This window comes from Schistocerca cancellata, chromosome 2, assembly GCF_023864275.1.
Source record: "Schistocerca cancellata isolate TAMUIC-IGC-003103 chromosome 2, iqSchCanc2.1, whole genome shotgun sequence".
In the NCBI taxonomy this organism is placed as follows: domain Eukaryota; kingdom Metazoa; phylum Arthropoda; class Insecta; order Orthoptera; family Acrididae; genus Schistocerca; species Schistocerca cancellata.
In genome coordinates, this window is record NC_064627.1 from 341,634,719 (window position 1) to 341,660,046 (window position 25,328).

At 39.1% G+C, this 25,328-nt stretch overlaps 1 protein-coding gene across 1 annotated transcript in view; it reads right to left on the minus strand.

Annotated features, from left to right (window-relative positions):
* The window catches only part of LOC126161731 (transmembrane protein KIAA1109), a 493,460-nt gene that overhangs the window by 233,603 nt on the left and 234,529 nt on the right, over window positions 1-25,328 (minus strand). The window contains exons 41-44 of the mRNA XM_049917765.1: window positions 24,442-24,706; window positions 22,848-23,028; window positions 20,840-21,001; window positions 11,084-11,209 (exon numbers count right to left, since the gene is read on the minus strand). Of these exons, the coding sequence (XP_049773722.1) occupies window positions 11,084-11,209; window positions 20,840-21,001; window positions 22,848-23,028; window positions 24,442-24,706 (734 nt within the window). The remainder of the gene's footprint in view (window positions 1-11,083; window positions 11,210-20,839; window positions 21,002-22,847; window positions 23,029-24,441; window positions 24,707-25,328) is intronic.

The following is a 25,328-nucleotide window of genomic DNA, read 5'->3' on the forward strand; positions in this document are numbered from 1 at the left end:
TACTCGCCATGGATGAATTAATAAATATTCCAATTTCATTTATCTAGTACCGAAGAACTACCTAAGAAATAACTGAGTATCTGTATTCTGTTGAAGCTGTTGCAAGGGTATGACAATAGTTTTTTTTTTTTTTTTTGCAAGAGTCAATAACTTTTTTTTTAGGATTCCCTTGAATGACTTCATGTAAATCAGTTGTTAAAGTTTGAAGAACCAGATTGCCTGATGACACTTATTTCACAAAAACAAGAATCAAATATTTCCAAATTTTCAACTCAATACAAATTCTTCTTTACTATCAAACCTAACTAACTACTGAGTGCAATGTTTACCAGCAAAATAAGCTGAAAATTAACTGCTTCAATATGTGAAGAAATGACTGTCCCTAGGCTTCTGTTACTAAGGTAATTCTACCCATAGAAAACACAAAAGATGGTACCAATGACCATGTGTTGCCCAACATAGAACTGCCACCTAAATTTTCAAACATAAAATGCAATAAGTACAAATAGCAAGCAAGCAACAATGCCACTGAGATATAGCGACAGCCTGCAACCAAAGGTTAGTAGGACTCAACATATCAGCTTACTCGTTTGATGCAAAAGTTTCTGTGGCTCCATACTGGTTAGCACTTGTTTGAAATATGAACCATAGTCGCTGTCGAATTCCTAATAATTAATAAAATAAAAACATCTTATGAAACACTGAGGTTTACAACTGTATGTATACATTGCAAAAGTTTTCTCACAATGGGAATACTCTCAGGAGAAGGATCCATATTTCCAAAAAGAGGAGGAAATAAAGAATGAGAAGATTAGGAAGAAGAAATGAATTCTCTCTCACATTCAGTAGTGTTTGTGTGTGTGTGTGTGTGTGTGTGTGTGTGTGTGTGTGTGTGAGAGAGAGAGAGAGAGAGAGAGAGAGAGAGAGAGAGAAAGCAATAAGAAGAAGAAGAGGGAAATGATTTCCCTAAACTAAGCTAATGTTTGTGCAGCACACAAATAAAGACAAATTCATCATCAGAGTGGATCAGATAAGTAAACTAAAATGATAAATTGTATCTGTACCTAACAGAAACAACCAATATTTTATCTATCCCAGACAGCAACAAACAATACTACTATGTTTTACAAATAAATATTAACATTTCTGAGGCAGGCCAGTTGCTTATCTCATGGATGGAGTTTTAATTTAGCTTGTCATTTTATACACAAACACCATAAGCTGCATGTAAAAATATTTAGCTGCAAGACTGGTATTTGGGCATACAGCCCATCATCAGTGACATCTAATACAGGGTACAAGCAAATAAATGCGTCCATATTATGTCTATAACATAAGAACATTTTATATACATTACAGCAGAAATATAAAGTTATTTACATAATGTGTACATCTGTACCAAATGAAAATTGTGTAACGTACGAAATCTTAATGATATTTAAACTGATGTGGATCTAGAAAACACAGAAACCCATGTCGTCATGACAGTGATGACAGAGTCCATTAGCTGTCTTACCTTTGTGGTGCACAGGTTGTTGAATGTACATGTTATGGATGCCAAACACTTTAATGGCCATACTTCTTGGTCATACTGGACATTACTGTCATGAGATGAAAACATGGAACTGGTGGTCAGGACGAAGAGTCTTGTATTACAGGTCTCTTGTTACCTCTAAGATCATATCTAAATACATCTCTGACATGCACTATTATATACACTGAATCCTGCATTTGGACAAATAGTACATAAGGGTAGAATATACAAAGAGATAAAACAGATGTTAACTGTCACAAACAAAACACTGTGCAAGATGGATGTAACACCACAAAACCTGTCCCAGATGCCACAGATGATAGGCTATATGCCAAAATAGCAATCTGGCAAATGTTTTTACATATTGGTCACGATGTACAGCCTGATGTCTTTTAACAAATACATACAAGCTGCAGAGCACCAAGCATACAAGATTTTTACAGATTACATATTTTACCTCATACAAATATTTCAAAGATTGCACGTTTATATAGCTTACAGAGACAAGTTACGTTCATATTCAGTTATTACTGACAAATTACACAAGGTAAAAAATATCTGTAAGAGAATATACCTTTGCCTTGCAGCTTTAAATGACAAAAATGCTAAGAAAACGGAATTAACATAAAATTAACATATTTTAAGCTGATATTACACCGGAAAGACTACAAAACAACTGGGATTTCATTGCTGCTAGAATGTATATAAATATCTATGAGTAGTATATTTAAGCACTTGTTGCAAAAGAAGGGAATACTGTATATATAAATATCTATGAGTAAAGTAGTGTACCGACCACCAAATATCAGAAGCATTGAGTCATCAAAAGTTACACACAAAAGAGAATTAAAACAATGCTGGCTATTGGAAGAACTACTTTGACTAGCTAGAGTAAACACACACACACACACACACACACACACACACACACACACAAAATCTGTGCACCTATATTGTGCTGGATAGACAAACAGTGCCAGGGGTGCAGTTACGCAGGTGAACTAGGGGTGTGGAGGGGGTTGTGGATGGGGATGGGAGTGGGGGCAGGGGTGGGGGCGGGGTGGGGGTGGACGTTGAGTCAGGTGGGGCGAGTAGAGGAAGAAAGAGGTGAGTATCAGGAGGAGGAGTTGGGAATGAGCAGTTAACAGCTCAGAGAGAGGCAGCAGGTGTGCTAGATAGGAATATGGGAGATACAGATGGAGGTGCATGAGTTAGGAACGTGAAACATGCATATGATGATGATGTGGAGATATGGATTGGAGGTGGTGACAAGACAGAGTGAGGGAAAACTGTTCGGCAGAGGATCTGGGAACAGAGGGTTGGTGGAGTTTGAGGCCGGGAGAATTACGGGTTTGAAGGACATGTTGAAAGGGTAACTCCTATCCGTGTATTTCAGAAAACCTTGTTCAGAGGAAGGATCCAAGTGGCATTGGTTATGAAGGAGCTATTGAACCCTAGCAATTTGTGCTCAGCAGCATGCTGTGCCACTGGACATCATTTGTTCTTGGCCACAGTTTGGTAGTGGCCATTCATTCTGATGAACAGCTCACTGGTGGTCATGCCCTGACAAAATGCAGTACAGTGATTGCAGCCCAGCTGGTACATGATATGGCTGCTTTCACTAGTGGTCACGCCTCTCATGGGTCACCCTGTGACAGGACTGGAGTAGGATGTGCTGGGTGGGTGTATCACACATGTCTTGCACCTGGATCTTCCACAAGGCTAGGACACTGATTGCAAGAGGTGGGGAGTGGGAATGACATAAGGATGGACCAGGATGTTATGTAGGTTGGATGGGCAATGGAATACCAGTTTAAGAGGGGTTAGAAGGAATATCCTTCACTATGTCTTTGATTATCTGTCATCATACCTGGAAATAATGGTCATCCAACCCAATATCCTTCCAATCCTCCCCTAAAGTGGTATTCTGTTGCCTATCCAACTTCACAACATCCTGGACCATCCCTATGTCCCCCTTCCCCCTCTCCTTGTCACAAGAGGCCTATCCAGGTGCAAGACCTGCCCAACCCACCTAGACAACACATGCTACTCCAGCCCTGCTGCAGGCTCATTCTATCCCATCTTCAGAGACAGGACTACCAGTGACAACAGCCATGTCATACACCAACTGTGCTGCAATCACTACACCGCATTTTATATAGGCATTACCACCAACCAGTTGTCCATCAGAAAGAATGGCCACCACCAAACTGTGACCAAGAACAAAGTTGACCATGCACTGACACAACACACCACTGAGCATAACATGCTTGAGTTCATCTGATTCCCTCCAACACCAGTTTTTCTGAAGTATGTAGATGGAAGTTATCTTTGCAACACATCCATCTCTCCAGTAATCCTCCTGGCATCAACATCCACCAGCCCACTGTCCCCACACCCTCTGCCCAAGAGCCCTCCACCTCCCTCCAACCCCCGCCTCCACATCGTCTTCATTGTGTGCCACATCTCACTGGCTCCAACACCCACGCATCACGTGCCTAGCCCATGCACCTGCTGCCCATCCTGCATTCCCATATTGCACACCTGTTGCCTCCCTCTGGGCCACTAGCTACCTGTCCTCAAGCCCTACTCCTGCTTTCCACTCTTTCTCCATCTGTTTAGCCCACCCAGCACAATCCCCAGCCCGAGGCCAATTGCAAAACTGCAACCTCAGCATTGTGTGTCCAGCCAACACAATGTAAATGCACGATCGGTGTGTGTGTGTGTGTGTGTGTGTGTGTGTGTGTGTGTGTGTGTGCGCGTGCAGATAAGCGTCAGTCCTCTACAGCTGATCTCTGTTTGGTTTTGGATTGTTTGTAGTGAGCATTGTTAAGAAGTGACGAATTCCGTCTAGAGCTAGAATTCAGTGCCAATCGTTAAGTAGCAATGTTTTCAGGATTGTGATTTTGCTAGTAGTCTTCGCCAGTTACAATCCATAAAATGGCAACTGAAGCAAAGGGTGTCGATATGACAGATCTAGATGCAAAATTCGGCGAGCTGCTCAAGGCAAAAGGCGGGGAAACAGTAAGTAATAAACTAGATGTAACAATAAATGTGATTAAAACACAAGGTACTAGGATTACTACTTTTGAAAATGTCATAAACAATTTGCCTAAGGATTTACAAACTGAAATAAATGCGGAATGTGATTTCAAAGGTAAGGAAGTAGACAATCATCTTAACGAAATTAAAATGATTTAAAAATAATCAATAAAGAAATCCCAGATACTAAGGAAAGAGTTGATACATGAAAATAAGGCAGGGCATTTAAAGAAATTTTGAGTCCATATACTAGACTACCTAGTTTGGAGGAATGGTAGCAATTCGTAGGACAAAAAGTAAGGGTGGAGGTTGATTCCTCTAATACTACACCCAATTCTACAGGCAAATCTGCTAGTAATCAGCAGGAATTACAGAGGTTATGGAGAGGATTAGAAAAGATACAAGACTTAAAGAGAAAAACTAATGTAGCTAGTAAATATAGTCCAGACAAATGGTTGAAAGAACTATAACTAGGGACAGGAATGACTCTGTCAAAACAATTTCTGAAGTTTAAGCCAGATGGGGGAAGCACATCCTACTTACTTTTTATGTGTATTTTTGAGATATTTGCCTAAAACATGAGAAGACCATAAGACAGTTGATTTCATACTTAGTTATTTGATTAAAGATGCAGCTGAATAGGGAACAGTCAATTTCAAAGATTTTAAGTCATGTAAGGACTTTACGGAAAGCTTAAAAGAAGGTATTGGTCCAAAAGAAAACACAAAGAGCTAATGTTATAACTGTTGGATCTCAAGTATATAATAGTTCATGGGTGTGAGGGTATAAGTAGTACACTGTAGGCCATTTAACCCAATCAAAATATTGAGAATCCATTGGATGAGAACCATCTCATGAAAATATTAGTTCGGCGACTTCCTTACTATGTATGCAAGGAAATTTCATATTGGTGATGGACAAACGTTAATGAACTGTTAACTTTTTTTGAAAAACTAGATGCACTGAACAAGCAGATAGGTAAGTACACCCACTGACACAACAATGTAAATAGTAATACTAAAGATAATACATATCCAAACAGAAACACATGGAGGAAAGAAAGTAGTTATTGCCATATAACCACAAGTAAACAAAATGATAATAATACACGGCATCAAGGACCATACAGAATAATTGACTGATAGAATATAGACATGGTAAAATGATTTACACTATCCGGTGCACTTGAATTCTAAGCAGGTATTGTGGGGTGACATCCACCAGGCACTGCGTTAACTGTTTCACTAATTCCTTTTTGTTTCTGTGAAACAGTTCCCTCCCTCTTTTTCTATTCTGGCTTCTTTCTGATATCTCTTACTACCCTATACTAAAAGTGAGAGTAAGGTTATGACTGTTGGTGACACAGAGACATACATGTGGGGCTCTTCTATGTGCCTCATTTTAGACACATCGCATGTTGCAGGGAACAGAAGAGGAACTCTACAGCGCATGTACCGAGTCCATTAAGAAGGTGATGTGTGAACATGGGCACGTCGAGTATCTTAAGAAGTGATGAAGGACATCAAGAAAGAAGAATTGTATTGTCTATGAGAAGAGGTAATAATATAAAAGAGTGTCATAGGATAAAATGTTAAAGAAAAGTTGTTGGCGGAAGCTATCACACTCGGAATATAGTATTTTAGGATAATTAATAATTTAAGTGCCATCACAGCACAAAAATACTAAGGCACATACATAGTAATGTAAGACCTGAGGAAGGTGGAAACATACAGACAGTAATAAATCAGAATATTTACATGACAAAGGGGAGTAATGTCTTCTAAAAGTGATATTAGCAGGGCCCTTTCAACATGTAAATAAATTGCAAATACTTTGAAGAACTGATCTACGAAAATTTTAAAATTGACTACTGAATTGTTTTACAAAGTGACACCGAAATAGGAAAAGGGTGAAGAAACATTTCAAAAGATAAAACATGAAACAGGGCACAGAACTATATCATTTCATCACAACTGATGTAACATTATATTATGAACTCAGTGGGTGATTTTGACAGAAAATTCCTCGATTGATATCAATAACACATGACAATATGGAAACAATTCAAGGAGAGATGAGACAATGCTTTAATTTCTGGTGTTTCCAGACAATGATCAGAAGGAGATATATTATGTTTCTCTTCTTTTCTCCTTCTCCTTCTACTACTACGTAATCAGGCCCAGTGGACTGCACACTGCTACAAGTTTTCTCCTCCATTGTATTTTGTCCATTGCTGCTATCCACCATCCATACATATATACTGATGCTTGGTTTTAATATTCATGGAGGCCATCCCTCCAACACTTCTTGGGTCTCTTTCCTGTAGGTGTGAAATCCAGAAGCTTCTGAGGGCATCTGTGGTCTTCCATCCGGACAACATGGTCGGCCCACTGCATTCGTTTGGCTTTGACAGTTCCTGTTATGTTGGGCTGCTGCTATAGTTTCTCAAGATCTTGGTTTATCTGATCCTCCAATCCCCTGTGTCTGCATCCAGAACTGGATCAAAGATCTTCCGGAGCACTTTTCGCTCACAAATGAGGAGCTTATGGAAGTCCTGTTTCCAGATACTCCATGTCTCATAGCCATATACATAGAACAACAGGCTAGATCAGGGTTTTGTATAGTTGAATCTTGAACTGTCTGGAGAGAGACCTGGACCAAAGCAGTTGTGCTAGGCCGTGGTAAAATTGGTTTCCTGCTTGTATTCTGGTATTGATCTCTGCTTCACATGATGAGTTCTCAGTGAAAAGTGCCCCTAGGTATTTAAATTCATGCACACTCTTGTACAACTCATGGTATTGGCAAAGTGTAACAAACATGCACCACCTGTCGTCAAGAAAAAATTTTGTAACACCATAAAGCCTACCACTAATGTACATGCTAGTGAGTTCCTGTTACTCTTGAGGTTTTCAATGGGACAATGTTTTCAATAAAAACTATGAGTAATGTTTCTGTAATGAAATGTTGATGCTGCCAATTCATATGATTTAAAACCCTGAAAGCGAGAAATGACAAAGTAATGGTAGTAAAGATACAGTTCTGGTATGTGAATCTTCAAGGTATTGATGCTGGAAGAAAAAATCGAAATTTAATTAAACATGCAGCATGATCCTCGGTACTGTGAATTATGCAAACATATGCAGTTACTGCCCGCCATCCATGTGGAGCACGTATTAGTATCACCACGGACTTCCAGCACTCAGCCACACACAAATGATATCATCAAAGTGTACGGGCCTGCAGACGGTGTTGACGCAACATCGAAACTTGTAGCCAAATAAATATGAAATCCTAAGTACAGCTGGAGGAGTTTCATTTTTAATAAAAGGTGGAAAGTAGGTGGTCAAGAATGAGAATGAGAGGTGGTTTAGTCCAGGGGGCTAGGACGAAACTGGTAAGGGAAGATAGAGAGATAATGGCATATGTATTTAAGCAGTTGTTGAATTAAGTGAAGTAGCATCAAAATTCATGAAAGTTTTGGGTGCATTTTATCATAGAAAAACAGCAAAAAAGGCTTTCACACAGAAATGATTTCCTTGCAGCTACAAGTCTAATACCAACAGAATGCCATATAGAATACAATACAGAAGATGACTATCCCTAAAATTTGTAACAATCCAAAACATTCAGAGTGACTCTTGCAGTAGCAACATGTCAGAAGTGGGAAAGGGAATAACAATTCAATGTTCACAAAAGCCACTCTCAAAGAGATTTTTATTTTATTACTGTCTACAATTACTTGTTTTGTAGGTAGTATTCCAGCATTACATTGTAAATGAAATTATACTTATCGAGTTAATCTGGTGGTTTTCTACATGTTACTAGCACTGAATTGTAACCATTAGCTTTTGCAAGCTAATAAGTCACCTCCCAGCAATGTAAAAAGAGGTGAAACATTCACCATTTTGTGTTTTCATTCTTAAATTATGAAACTGTGTTACCAAGAGGTGACAGAAAATGAATCAATGTCATGCCTATAAGAAGTTCATGATTCATAATTCACACCTGTATCTCAATACATAAGCAAGATATGATTGTTGGCTTTTTAGCTATTGGTAACACAAGGTGGAATCATAGTAAATCTTTAGCCATAATTTGAAGAAATTCATGTTACCACCAAAACCCACTTTTAGTGAATAATGCTTTATTCACAACTAGTTTCAGTAGGAAGTTTCATTTGCAATCTGACATAAAAACATTTTATAACAAAAACATCTTGAACATAGTAACACACAAAAGTCATGCCAAAGTTAATAGTTGTCTTTGCAAGAAAATTTAGATCAAACGCTTTTGTACCACTGTCATGTGTTCTCCATATCATATATTAACACAGTTAGTCACAGTGTATGATGTACATCAATAACCATAACATTTGCAAATGGCAGACCTATTGACGTACATCATACAACTGTGATGGACCTATGTCGATATGTGATGTGGTGAACATATAGTAGTGGTACAGAAGGTATTTGTATGTCATATAACCGTTATCAAGATATTTTTATTACAATACGTTTTTATGCTGCGTTGAAATATTTAACAATTACTGTACACAAAGTAATCAAATTTTAATGAGTTACAAGTCTCCTCCCTCATTTCTCCAAATCGTTGTGTAAGGAAAGGTACCTGGATATATTAGGTAGGTGCATAACTTCATAGTGCTTTTGTTTTGCATGTTGATATTCTGGTTGCTATGGGTTTATTTGCCAACTGTCTTTTTTATTTGTAGTTCTCTGTTGCCATTTGTGAGTTTACACTTTGTCATTTTGTCATTCGGAGATAGTGAGTGGAGCTGCGGATGCAAGAAAAATGGAGCGCCAAGTGGAGAAATCAGAACATTTCAGATATATTCTTTTGTTTGAGTCCAACAACAGACAGTAGCAGAGGCAGCCAGGAACTCTTTGCTACGTATGGGGATAATGCCACTGGACAGACCATGGTGTGAACATGGTTTTCTCCATTCAGGAAGACCTTCAGGGTTTGATAAAGATTGTTTAACTGCATTAATCCACAAAACAATCCAGGTCAGTGTCAGTGCGATGAAATGTGAAGTGTCCGCCATCAGGTGAGATTTGCACGGAATGGGGAATGTTCAAAAACTACATATATAGGTACTGCGTGCTCTAAGCTAAAATCACAAAAACCTGCGGGTGGCCACATGTAAATCTCTGCTTGCTCGTCATCAATTAGCTCATGAGCAATGCTGAAGAGTGCTATCCTGTATTGTTATTGGTGTTGAGGAATGGTGTCTTTATGCTAACAAAGGAAAAGAAAGGAATGGTTGAGCCCAAACGAAGCAACAGCTCCCCTTATGAAGACCTGTGTGCATGCACAAAAGATAATGTTATGCATCAGGTGGAGTAGTAATGATGTAGTGTTCTACATATTGCTTTCCCAAGATGTAACCATCATGGCTGACTTTTATTGTCGACAACTGGGATGAACTGCAGACACAATCCAAGAACAACAACCAGGAAGACTGCATGAAGTGACGCTACTCCACGATAACACCTGCTCGCATTCTGCTAGACTGACAAAAAACACTACACAGGAGCTGAGTTGGGATGTTATTTCACACCCACCATATTCACCTGATCTTAAGCCCTCAGATTTTCACCTTTTCCACTCTTCATTGCACAGCCTTCTTCAAGGAACTTCCACTACTGACGAAAATGTGCTCCGAACATGGCTGACGAGTTTTTCATTCCAAAACCACATGACTTCAACAGTCACAGAATCAAAAAGTTATCCCAGCATTGTCAGACTGTTGTAAATGGTAAAGGAGATATATTATAGATGACTACAATCTCTGTTATGTGTACTTGTTGTATTTAGGAAACTTATAGAACAACACTACATACTTATGCACCAACCCAATACATTGTCACCTACAGCCAGAGAAAAGGGTTTCATCAACAGATTAAGCAATAAGTTGACGCCACACTGCACCACTTTCATATTTATGCACATTCATATTTTTAGGGCGTAATGAATAATCTATAATTTTTTGCTTTCAGACATGCAACTTCAACTTTCTTATTTTTCTTTTGAATTTCTGAAGAATGAGTCATCTTTCTAAAAGGTATTCCACATTCCTGCAAACCACAATGTATCCCCCAAATATATAAGCTGTCTATTTCTTATTAATTAAGTTTGAATCTTTTTACTGAGGGTCTTCCTTTCCACTTTACTCAACATTATCTTCATCGCTGCTTGTCTTTGATACTGTAGAACACAGTGAATAGAAATTTAGTCTCACCTGCATAAAATTCTCTCATCAATGTTATTTATTAGCTTCATATTTCCTATTAAAGCCTCTGGTACCATTTGACACTTGCTAAAACAGTCCACCAACAGATTAAGCCAATAGTTCATGATTTACTTGACATTTAGGCTCTCCACATTTTACAACACAAAGGCCATTGTAAATTGACACAATACTAATATTTCTAGAACTGAATTAGGACGGTATTTCAATGTAAGTAACTCATAAGCACCATATCTTACCTCATCAGGTTCGGGTACAGTGAAAGTTACATTGAGAGGCTTCACATATTTTGTTTTATAATTGTGTTCCAGAAGTAAAGGTGTATACAGCACATTCTTCCACTGGCGGCTCAAGACAATGACACCCTTGAATACAAATAGAACAAAAACAATGCATTTAAATTACCTGAACACTCAGTGTTTAATGACAGAAACAAATTTATGTTATTTTAATGTTTCATAACACACACACACACACACACACACACATTGTGATGTTGCTTTGTACTCTTAAAACTTTATATAAACAATATTATATTTAAATATAATAGAGGGAAACATTCCACGTAGGAAAAATATATCTAAAAACAAAGATGATGTGACTTACCAAAAGAAAGCGCTGGCAGGTCGATAGACATACAAACAAACACAAACATACACACAAAATTCTAGCTTTTGCAATCAATGGCTGCTTCGTCAGGAAAGAGGTCTTTCCCTCTCCTTCCCTCTTTCCTGGCGAAGCAGCCGTTGGTTACGAAAGCTAGAATTTTGTGTGTATGTTTGTGTGTCTATCGACCTGCCAGTGCTTTCTTTTGGTAAGTCACATCATCCTTGTTTTTACAATATTATATTTAATAACACAGTTAGAAGTACATTGAAGTTTCTATGTATCTAATCAAATAAGATGAAAAATCTTAAAACAGGAAATCAGGTGGGGACTAACTAAATTCTTCAAGCACATATCATCTTGTCCTTTAAAAATATTCAAGAATCAATTATTCCAACCTCCACCAACCAGTGCCTCTTTTCTCCCTGAAGAAGCAGCCAGATGTTTTGAAAGCTAGCAGTGACAGAATCTATTTTTGTATGCTACCAAGTTGAAACACCTTGCAACACAGGTACAATAGTTATGTTTCTGTTGGTGGCTGCCATCAATGAGATAATAAGGATAGAATAGAAAAGTTAAGATTATATGGTTTATGCTACACAGACTTGTACAAAGTAAGATAGAAGTGTAGAGAGAGCCCTCCAAGCAGTCTCCTCATATCCTGTGTGAGATCAATTTAAACCAACATAAAAACTGAGACAGAATATGACATCCCTCCATGAAGTAATTATTTAAAATATATGTTTTAAAAGAACAATAATTATACAGTGATATTTTGAGACTCCTGTATTAAGAAGTAAATGATTTTAAATATAAATATTCATTTTAAGAGATGTAAAGATCGACTTCGTACACTTTTTATGTATATGCTTGGAACCTACTGTAGTTACTATGCAACAATGTCAACCGTCTTCTGTATTTCAGTACACTAGACACCTAGTTTCTCCACTAGGTATTGTTATCTTCAGATGCTGATGTGGTGCCACCATTACCTCTCTCAGTAAGACAAAAGCTTTTTTTGTCATAGCTTTTGGTATATACGGGATATTTTGAACTTTTCAGCAATTTAGTAGATTAGTAAGTCCCTAGAAACGTTGTTGTTGTTGTTGTTGTTGTTGTTGCGGTCTTCAGTCCTAAGACTGGTTTGATGCAGCTCTCCATGCTACTCTATCCTGTGCAAGCTGCTTCATCTCCCAGTACTTACTGCAACCTACATCCTTCTCAATCTGCTTAGTGTATTCTTCTCTTGGTCTCCCTCTACGATTTTTTCCCTCCATGTAGCCCTCCAATGCTAAATTTGTGATCCATTGATGCCTCAGAACATGTCCTACCAATCGATCCCTTCTTCTTGTCAAGTTGTGCCACAAACTGCTCCTCTCCCCAATTCTATTCAATACCTCCTCATTAGTTATGTGATCTACCCATCTAGTCTTCAGCATTCTTCCGTAGCACCACATTTCGAAAGCTTCTATTGTCTTCTTGTCCAAACTATTTCACTTCCATACATGGCTACACTCCATACACATACTTTCTGAAACAACTTCCTGACACTTAAATCTATACTCGATGTTAACAAATTTCTCTTCTTCAGAAACGCTTTCCTTGCCATTGCCAGTCTACATTTTATATCCTCTCTACTTCGACCATCATCAGTTATTTTGCTCCCCAAATAGCAAAACTCCTTTACTACTATTTAAGTGTCTCATTTTCTAATCTAATTCCCCCAGCATCACCCGACTTAATTCGACTACATTCCATTACCCTCGTTGTGCTTTTGTTGATGTTCATCTTATATCCTCCTTTCAAGACACTGTCCATTCCATTCAACTGCTCTTCCAAGTCCTTTGCTGTCTCTGACAGAATTACAATGTCATCGGCAAACCTCAAAGTTTTTATTTCGTCTCCATGATGGATTTTAATACCTACTCCAAATTTTTCTTTTGTTTCCTTTATTGCTTGCTCAATATACAGATTGAATAACATCGGGGATACGCTACAACCCTGTCTCACTCCCTTCCCAACCGCTGCTTCCCTTTCATGCCCCTCGACTCTTATAACTGCCATCTGGTTTATGTACAAACTGTAAATAGCCTTTCGCTCCCTGTATTTCACCCCTGCCACCATTAGAATTTGAAAGAGAGTATTCCAGTCAATATTATCAAAAGCTTTCTCTAAATCTACAAATGATAGAAACATAGCTTTGACTTTCCTTAATCTTTTTCTAAGATAAGTCATAAGGTCAGTATTGCCTCACGTGTTCCAACATTTCTACGGAATCCAAACTGATCTTCCCTGAGGTCAGCTTATACCAGTTTTTCCATTCGTCTGTAAGGAATTCGTGTTAGTATTTTGCAGCTGTCACTTATTAAACTGATAATTTGGTAATTTTCACATCTGTCAACACCTGCTTTCTTTGGGATTGGAATTATTATATTCTTCTTGAAGTCTGAGGGTATTTCACCTGTCTCATACATCTTGCTCACCAGATGGTAGAGTTTTGTCAGGACTGGCTCTCCCAAGGCCGTCAGTAGTTCTAATGGAATTTTGTCTACTCCCGGGTCCTTGTTTCGACACAGGTCTTTCAGTGCTCCGTCAAACTCTTCACGCAGTATCGTATCTCCCATTTCATCTTCATCTACATCCTCTTCCATTTCCATAATATTGTCCTCAAGTACATTGGCCTTGTATAGACCCTCTATATTCTCCTTCCACCTTTCTGCTTTCCCTTCTTTGCTTAGAATAGGGTTTCCATCTGAGCTCTTGATATTCATACAAGTTGGTCTCTCTTCTCCAAAGGTCTATCATACCCCTAGTGAGATAAGCCTCTACATCCTTACATTTGTCCTCTAGCCATCCCTGTTTAGGCATTTTGCATTTCCTGTCGATCTCATTTTTGAGATGTTTGTATTCCTTTTTGCCTGCTTCATTTACTGCATTTTTATATTTTCTCCTTTCATCAATTAAATTCAATATTACTTCTGTTACCCAAGGATTTCTGCTAGCCCTCGTCTTTTTACCTACTTGATCCTCTGCTGCCTTCACTACTTGATCTCTCAAAGCTACCCATTCTTCTGCTACTGTATTTCTTTCCCCCATTCCTGTCAATTGTTCCCTTATGCTCTCCCTGAAACTCTGTACAACCTCTGGTTTAGACAGTTTATCCAGGTCCCATCTCCTTAAATTACCACCTTTTTGCAGTTTCCTCAGTTTTAATCTGCAGATCATTACTAATAGATTGTGGTCAGAGTCCACATCTGCCCCTGAAAATGTCTTACAATTTAAAACCTGGTTCCTAAATCTCTGTCTTACCATTATATTATCTATTTGATACCTTCTAGTATCTACAGGATTCTTCCATGTATACAACCTTCTTTTATGATTCTTGAACCAAGTGTTAGCTATGATTAAGTTATGCTCTGTGCAAAATTCTACCAGACGGCTTCCTCTTTCATTTCTTACCCCAAATCCATATTCACCTCCTATGTTTCCTTCTCTCCCTTTTCCTACTCTCAAATTCCAGCCACCCATGATTATTAAATTTTCGTCTCCCTTCACTACCTGAATAATTTCTTTGTATCTCATCACACATTTCATCAATTTCTTCATCATCTGCAGAGTTAGTTGGCATATAAACTTGTACTAATGTAGCAGGCATGGGCTTCATGTATATCTTGGCCACAATAGTGTGTTCACTATGCTGTTTGTTGTAGCTTAACCGCATTCCTATTTTTTTATTCATTATTAAACCTACTCCTGCATTACCCTTATTTGATTTTGTATTTATAACCCTGTATTCACCTGACCAAAAGTCTTGTTCCTCCTGCCACGAAACATCACTAATTCCGCTATATACCTAACTTTAACCTATCCATTTCCCTTTTTAAATTTTCTAACCTAACTGCCCGATTAAGGGATCTGACATTCCACACTCCAATCCGTAGAATGCCAGTTTTCTTTCTCCTGATAACAACGTCCTCTTCAGAAGTCCCAGCCCGGAGATCCAAATGGGGGACTATTTTACCTCCGGAATATTTTACACAAGAGGATGCCATCATAATTTAACCATACAGTAAAGCTGCATGCCCTCGGGAAAAATTACGGCTGTAGTTTCCCCTTGCTTTCAGCCATTCACAGTACCAGCACAGCAAGGCCATTTTGGTTAGTGTTACAAGGCCAGATCAGTCAATCATCCAGACTGTTGCCCCTTCAACTACTGAAAAGGCTGCTGCCCCTCTTCAGGAACGACATGTTTGTCTGGCCTCTCAACAGATACCCCTCCATTGTAGACACAGTCTTCAGAAATTCTTGTCTTGTAACTTTATGGTCTGAGCTCAGTTTGGAAGTGATACGTAAATCCAGGGCACACAAATTTATCAAATGATGAAAATTCTGCTATATGCTGTGGTGTCACAAACTTAATGACACTGATTCTCAAATGTCTACCATTCAATTGATCACAAGTAACGTCAAATTTTACTGTGTTTCACAATTTAGCATAATACTGTGAAGTTCTTACATTTTGCATTTTAATGCACTACAATTGCTAAAGTATTTAATTCTTATTTTTATAAAGACTGATTCTGGAGTGGTGTACTCTTTGATTCATGTGGGATGAGCAAGGGCTGGGGCCAACTGGAGTTCATCCACTGGGGCTCATAAATTGGCCACTCTTACCCCTTCCATGCCAGCCAAGGACAGAACTGAACAGAATTTTTATTTCTGTCATGACCTCAAAAGTCATCTAAGGCATTACAAGAACCAATACAGCCATGGTACATATGTATGCAACAAACTCTTCATTGCTGTGGATTTACACCTGTCACTATATTACTGTCATCAAGATATTTTCAAAGTCTACATAATGTTACTGTTCACTGGTGCATCATTTCCTAATACTGCAAACATAGTAACAAAAATGTTGGAATCAATTTTCTTGGCCTCAATTAAAAATTAATCAAATTCACAAGGTCTCACTTCTAACAGAAAATCTTTGATTTTTCTTTTGAACTGCTGATCTGGTAGCTCACTTATGAACTTCAGGACATTGCCCAGCATCTGCTGCCTATTGTTAATTTGTTGCTTAATTCAAAAGTGTTTGAAGAAATGAGAATATCCTTACATTAATTAGCTCCATTTTGCAACAGTAGTACTGATGAAGGAAAATATATATTTAGATATCAGCATAAATAATATGGCCCACATTTTAAATCACAGGTATAAAAAAAGTAAAAATTCAATTTTTCCTCGTTAGATGCCTTTTCTTGAAAATGGTTACCAAGCTTGTAATTTAAAAAATCTTGAGAAAGAACTTTGGCAACTTAACAGATGACCAAAAGGAATGGAAATTTACTAAAAACAAATGAGGCATTAAAAACGGTAGGATATTTGAAGAAACACTCTTCAGTCATAATAGCAACTCGACGAAACAGCAATGGGTGTCAGGGAATACCCGCCATCTGCTTCCACATTTTATTTCTGTAAATTTACCAGTCAACAACTGCCACCCACATCACCAACTGACGCTTTCACTGTCACATCCTGCCCCCACCTATTGTTATTGTGTGAGCCAATGAAGGTAGCTTGTAACAATCAGTATCTGATGGTTCAAAAATGTTTATATTTATATAAAAACTTCACAGCTGCCTTTGAATCTACAGCGATAAACATTGCAAAGAAATTCAAATACACTCCTGGAAATGGAAAAGAGAACACATTGACACCGGTGTGTCAGACCCACCATACTTGCTCCGGACACTGCGAGAGGGCTGTACAAGCAATGATTACACGCACGGCACAGCGGACACACCAGGAACCGCGGTGTTGGTCGTCGAATGGCGCTAGCTGCGCAGCATTTGTGCACCGCCGCCGTCAGTGTCAGCCAGTTTGCCGTGGCATACGGAGCTCCATCGCAGTCTTTAACACTGGTAGCACGCCGCGACAGCGTGGACGTGAACCGTATGTGCAGTTGACGGACTTTGAGCGAGGGCGTATAGTGGGCATGCGGGAGGCCAGGTGGACGTACCGCCGAATTGCTCAACACGTGGGGCGTGAGGTCTCCACAGTACATCGATGTTGTCGCCAGTGGTCGGCGGAAGGTGCACGTGCCCGTCGACCTGGGACCGGACCGCAGCGACGCACGGATGCACGCCAAGACCGTAGGATCCTACGCAGTGCCGTAGGGGACCGCACCGCCACTTCCCAGCAAATTAGGGACACTGTTGCTCCTGGGGTATCGGCGAGGACCATTCGCAACCGTCTCCATGAAGCTGGGCTACGGTCCCGCACACCGTTAGGCCGTCTTCCGCTCACGCCCCAACATCGTGCAGCCCGCCTCCAGTGGTGTCGCGACAGGCGTGAATGGAGGGACGAATGGAGACGTGTCGTCTTCAGCGATGAGAGTCGCTTCTGCCTTGGTGCCAATGATGGTCGTATGCGTGTTTGGCGCCGTGCAGGTGAGCGCCACAATCAGGACTGCATATGACCGAGGCACACAGGGCCAACACCCGGCATCATGGTGTGGGGAGCGATCTCCTACACTGGCCGTACACCACTGGTGATCGTCGAGGGGACACTGAATAGTGCACGGTACATCCAAACCGTCATCGAACCCATCGTTCTACCATTCCTAGACCGGCAAGGGAATTTGCTGTTCCAACAGGACAATGCACGTCCGCATGTATCCCGTGCCACCCAACGTGCTCTAGAAGGTGTAAGTCAACTACCCTGGCCAGCAAGATCTCCGGATCTGTCCCCCATTGAGCATGTTTGGGACTGGATGAAGCGTCATCTCACGCGGTCTGCACGTCCAGCACGAACGCTGGTCCAACTGAGGCGCCAGGTGGAAATGGCATGGCAAGCCGTTCCACAGGACTACATCCAGCATCTCTACGATCGTCTCCATGGGAGAATAGCAGCCTGCATTGCTGCGAAAGGTGGATATACACTGTACTAGTGCCGACATTGTGCATGCTCTGTTGCCTGTGTCTATGTGCCTGTGGTTCTGTCAGTGTGATCATGTGATGTATCTGACCCCAGGAATGTGTCAATAAAGTTTCCCCTTCCTGGGACAATGAATTCACGGTGTTCTTATTTCAATTTCCAGGAGTGTACTTAAACCAGCATAATAGAGCCAGACACGCACACACACATATCCATCTGCACATACACAGACACAAGCAGACATTTGTAAAGGCAAAAAGCTTTTTGCCTTTACAAATGTCTGCTTGTGTCTGTGTATGTGCGGATGGATATGTGTGTGTGTGCGAGTGTATACCTGTCCTTTTTCCCCCCTAAGGTAAGTCTTTCCGCTCCCGGGATTGGAATGACTCCTTACCCTCTCCCTTAAAACCCACATCCTTTCGTCTTTCCCTCTTTCCTGATGAAGCAACTGTTTGTTGCGAAAGCTTGAATTTTGTGTGTATGTTTGTGTGTCTATCGACCTGCCGGCGCTTTTGTTTGGTAAGTCTCATCATCATTGTTTTTAGATATATTTTTCCCACGTGGAATGTTTCCCTCTATTATATATATATAACCAGTCATAATAGCACAAAGGAGAATGAAATCCTCCCCACTCCACCAAGAGCGTCTTTCCGCCGTCCACCTAACCTTCGTAACCTCTTAGTTCATCCCTTGAAATCCCCAAACCACCTTCCCTACCCTCTGGCTCCTACCCTTGCAACCGCCCCCGGTGTAAAACCTGTCCCATGCACCCTCCCACCACCACCTACTCCAGTCCTGTAACCCGGAAGTTGTACACGATCAAAGGCAGAGCCACGTGTGAAAGCACCCACGTGATTTACCAACTGACCTGCCTACACTGTGAAGCTTTCTATGTGGGAATGACCAGCAACAAACTGTCCATTTGCATGAATGGACACAGGCAGACAGTGTTTGTTGGTAATGAGGATCACCCTGTGGCTAAACATGCCTTGGTGCACGGCCAGCACATCTTGGCACAGTGTTACACCGTCCGGGTTATCTGGATACTTCCCACTAACACCAACCTGTCAGAACTCCAGAGATGGGAACTTGCCCTTCAGTATATCCTCTCTTCTCGTTATCCGCCAGGCCTCAACCTCCGCTAATTTCAAGTTGCCGCCACTCATACCTCACCTGTCTTTCAACAACATCTTGCAAGTAACAATAAGGGAGACCAGATTTTGACAGTTCCTCACAATATGTAAATGCCTTGTAAAATCTAGTGCCCATATGTGTAGGTGGCAGCCACATATCAGCCTTGAAATACAAAGATTTAAAAAACTAGATTTCATGGAAAGACCATTTTATAAATACCACTAGCCACAGATTGTACTTAATGAAAATGATGATAATGAGGATCATGAAGTGTTGGAATAGGTCATAGTTGTGTGTGTGGTGCATTTAGTATCTGTTTTCTATGTTCTGATTCTATAGGGATGTGCATGAAAAAGCAGCTCCGAGTACAGACTGTTTCCCAATACATATGAATTGCTGCCCATCATGAGCACATACAAAAACAAACACACAACACTGCATAATTAGATGATAAAGAAATACTGACAATACAAAACGAGCCATAACAGTTTCAAAACAATAAATGGCAGGTGACAATGAGGAGACTGTTAGTTGTTGGTTTTTTCATGTGATACCCAGTAGTTTCACATTAATTGCAAACCTGACAATTGTCAAAAAGACACTACTGTCATCAGAATATATATAATAATTCTAAATTTTAATTAAAATTTCACAACATGAAGTGGGTACATTACTTTTTCATAGGAAATATAAGATGTTGAGACTTGAAGTCAGACCTATGAGGGCGATGGTTTGCCTACAAATTTGATTTTTACAAACACTTCCTTCTCTCAAAACTTTTGTGTCTGTGATTTGGGTTTTTATGGTTCTCAGTGCCTCAATTTAATTATTTTTATTTATAGACATCAGACCATCAAAGAGATTTTGAATTCAGAATCAAAACACACAAATTATCGAAAACTATTGATGCAACAACACTACTATACTCATTAAAATGTGAAATTCTAAAATATGTCTGCTTGTGTCTGTATATGTGTGGATGGATACGTGTGTGTGTGCGAGTGTATACCCGTCCTTTTTTCCCCCTAAGGTAAGTCTTTCCGCTCCCGGGACTGGAATGACTCCTTACCCTCTCCCTTAAAACCCACATCCTTTCATCTTTCCCTCTCCTTCCCTCTTTCCTGATGAGGCAACAGTTTGTTGCGAAAGCTTGAATTTTGTGTGTATGTTTGTGTTCGTTTGTGTGTCTGTCGACCTGCCAGCACTTTCATTTGGTAAGTCACATCATCTTTGTTTTTAGGTATATTTTTCCTTCGTGGATTGTTTCCTTCTATTATAACTATATATATATGTGTGTGTGAGAATGGTGAACTCACTTGCCGTAGTGTAGATAGGTTAGGCAGTTCATTTTCCCGAAGACTGGCTTCTATGCTTGTCAAATCTGTCTGTAGTACGTATTTCTGCAGAACATTACATAGCTGACAGGATGGATCTTCCTGCAATGTCTTTGACAATGGTGTGTAACGCCCATAACGACTCTGTATAGCAAAAATAATTTACATTCATCATTAACAATGATGATAACTTCAATTAAAGACACTTGCAGCACCACTGTCAGTGGCTACTGCATGAAAACACAGTTTGTTTAAAATATGACTTACCTGCAATGGAAAACTATAGGATTGTACACTGTTTGGCACAATAAACGGTTAATGTATCTGAGAGAGTGGGAATTTGCACTGGTACTAGAGTGACAACCTGCACAATTCCTGGCTCATTATCCTTCAATTTAACCGACATAGTTCCACAAAATGTTCTTTAGAAATTATATCAAAGGCTTAATCATGCGTGTTACATTCACAAACATATATTTGATGTTTGGACAAGTGACTACACTGAATGCTGGTGACTATTCTTATGCTATAAGATTTCACTATGTTCCAAATCCTAATCAGTTAGCCTTTGCAGGCAGACTCACAACAGGGATGGTCTGGTAAACACATATTGCCAGCCTAATGTCTTCATCACCAACAGCACCTCTTATTCTGAAACAGGAGTCACTCATTGATCTGTAAATAACACTGGTAAACTCAATGAGTGACTTTATGAATACTTTGCAACAGGAGACAGAATTGTTATCAAATTTTAGAACCAGACCACACAAATTTGTTCAGATTTAAAATAGTGATTATAATTTTTGTACTATGGTTAGTTAATAACATGGCATGAAATACTAAAATCTACAAAAATCGTTTTCTCTGTGAAAACTCGTAAACTTATCTTTTCAGTCAATCTTACAGCCTTTTGAAGATCAACTGCAATTGTTCTGTTGTCACTTTAAGAACAGAAACAGATTCAGTTGCAACATCTATGTTTCCTTACAGTGGACGAAATACTGCTGAGAGTCACACTTAAGGAAAGAAGCTTAGTGCTTAATGTTCTTCTGACAATGAGGTCATTACAGATGGAATACAAACTTGGACTGGTGAAGGACAGGGCAAGAACTCAAGTCGTATACTTCTCAAAGGAAAAATCCCACCATTCACCTGAAGCAAGTTAGGAAAACAATTGAAAACTAAATCTGGATGTCAAGGCAGAGACCTGAATCAACAATCTCCCAAATATGAATCCAGTGTCTTAAAACACTGTGACACCTTCCTCTCTTACTCAGTTGGTCACATTTGACTACTGGATGAAGGGTCACCATTCTGGTGTGTGTGTATAAAGCCCTCATTGATATATAACTTGATGCTGCAGTTGGCTTGAACATTAAAATAACAGCAAATCATCTTTGCAGCACATTAATTCCCCTTATAACAAACAGACCTCCTTCATCCCACTCAGCAGTTCTTTAACACCCATCTTCATAATTTCCTTGTAAGGTAACACTAGCTACATTTAAAGAAATAGTGCCATCAGACATTCTCCTTGGGAATTATAGTGTATAGTGTGACAGTCTAAGGCAGAAGAGTGATGTTTCGAGATTGACAAATCTGAAAGTAGCTCCAGACATTTTTAGCATTGTAGGGGATGCCTCTTTCAAATGTACTATGCTGTCGACCCACTTAAGGTCCACCTGGAGTTTTAGTTTACTTAGAACATAAGATTCCACAAAAATCTTGGCAATGAGAGACTTAACTCAGGTAGACATGCAGAACAATTGCTTTATATCAAAACACCTAACAAATTTTTACTGAATCTGAGCAAAGAAATATCTGTAGCACTAAAGTGTCCACAAAAATTATTTACAAAATTAAGATATAATTTTCAAAAGACAAACACAGTGCCTATTTTTGAGCAATTGGTAAACTTGAAATTTTTAGATGATCTGGGGAAAAAACCCTTATCAAAAAAGGTGTTAAGGATTGGGAATGAGAAACTTACTCTAACAGGAATATGAACTCCCCGAACATCTACGGCATCAGCCATCAGACTTGCTACAACGCCTGTCGAGCGGCGATACATACTGCGCACCATATGGACCACTCTAATGGCAAACCGATTGCTTGGGTTCATCCATGCATTAATTGCAGGTGATGCAGTGCTCAATAAATTCCAGTCCAATCTGAAATTCAATTAAGTAACACTTACATAAATAGCAATATAATACCAAAACATTATAATTGAAATTACATTAAATACAGATGGAAGACCAGTCAATGCTAAAATTAAAGCAACTACAAAAGTAAGAAACAAACAAAAGAAGAGATAATCTACATGAAGTCTGAAGCAGCTATGAAGGACTAGGCTACACATTAAGTAGTGAAAGAAGTTGTAAAGGGGGTCATGTATGGAACATATTAATATTCCATTATTTACAGTTGCGTTCTGCCACGCACTTGACATTTCTGCTACATACTCTTGCTCATCATTTTTACTATATATGCTTTCATGAAACATCATGTCCTCTTCTTTGTTGTAAAAATAGAAAATCTGATTTACGAGAGAACTGTATGTACTTTTTACTTGCAATTTTCGTAAGTGTGCTATGGGACAGAGGAAGCAAGCTTCACCTCATATGGTGAGGCTATATTGGATAGGAGTAGGCCCCTGTTCCCTCATTTAATGATTTCAATACAAGAACTGAGACCTTGTATAATCAAAAATTAAGTGACACTGCAGTCTTTCCATCTGAGACACCACAGGCAAATATTTTTATTTCTATATTTTAATGTATTTATGACACTTGCATTTCAATACAGTCATGCAAATGTCTTTGTTTTTTGTTTCATGCGCGGCTGACACATACTGTGACTGTGGAGTACCATCTTTTCCTTTGAGGCAGATCTTAGGAGTTGTAGGCAATGCAATTTTTTAGCCAACAGACAGTGACTACAACAAGGTGGTACACACTTTGCAAAACATTCCAGGTATTTGTGTAAATTTTAGGAGGAAATAATAATTATTCATTCCAAACAAACCTTGTAAAGAAAATATTAGTACCCATTTGTTTGTCAAAAGATGCTGGTCAGATAGTAACAGCAATTCTTTATTTGTAATGAAGTGGTTTAATAAACTGTGATAGAAGTTATTTGAAGAAAAGACTGTGAAATTGAGTGTCCTGATTTTCTGAAGAAATTTATTTAGCATATAACTTTGAAAGATTATCTGTACACAAGTAGCTAGACGAAGCAAAAATTAAATCTATATAAAAATGGCTGATTTGATTTTGATCTGGAACCTATAACATATGCAACTTATTGTAGAAATTGTTTACATTCTGATTGCTTCTCTAGGCCTCTTCAGCTAATGAGCTCCTATGCAACAATTAAAATCTTCTGATGATGACATGGTAATACACTGAAACTGACACCACTCATACGACCTGTGTTTCCGTAAGGCAGTATGGCTAGTCAGTAATTCCACACAAAACTAATTAAATTCTTGTGACCTGATTAGCTTTAAAAAACAAAATGTGAATTATGGAAAAACAGGTGAGAAAATTAAGATAATAACATGATTTATTTGTTTCACTCACCTAGTAAAGTCTATTTTTCGAGTAATAGGTGCATGCGGAGGTGCAGCAAAGTTGAACCAAACAGTTTTGAATTCAATAACACATGAGGATGTATTTCCGTTTGCTTCAGGTGAGACAGCGACCTTATTGTTGTCTGTATTGTTATTAATGTTAGTGCTGGTCTCTGCACCTGTTCCTGTGTCAGTTGACTGAGGCATATTGTTTGCACCTTTCACGGATTTTGTTCCCGAGGCCTGACCAGTAACGGGTGGTTCCGTAACAGTAACTGGAAAGACATCAAATAGTGTACCACATGCATATACACACACATATATATCTTGTGGGAAAAATCATCAGGATGCAGCATCAAGACAATTGTATAGTCATTTATGGATCATGCTTGTAGTGGTGGATTGGGTTTAATGATTCAAGAGCATGCTCATCATAGTCAAATAATGTATATAAAGCAAGTGGTTAGTTCCAGTATTCCAAATGCATCAAGTGTAACAAAACTATTATAAAAGCAGTCCACCTGCAATAACGTACAAAATGAAGAAATTAAATTGGATGTAAACTACATTAAAATATCTCAGATTTTACTGTTTAAACAGTTCCCCACGGGAAAGTACTGGTCGGGTATTTCTGATCATGTGTGGCTGGTTGACAAATCAGAAACCCTGAAAATGTTTCAAAATCTTCACCTAATTAAAATGGACAAGGGTCCCATAAAAATACATAGTAATCCAATCACCAAATAAAACTGTACATAGGTGTGTAAGCCATTACTACATTTCTAGTGTGAAGCAGTGAACACATATGTCATCCACAATAACAGGCTGACATACTAAATCAGCTGAATGCTTTTTGAAATAGTGAAAAAATTGCATTTGCTTTTGATCAGCATTTAC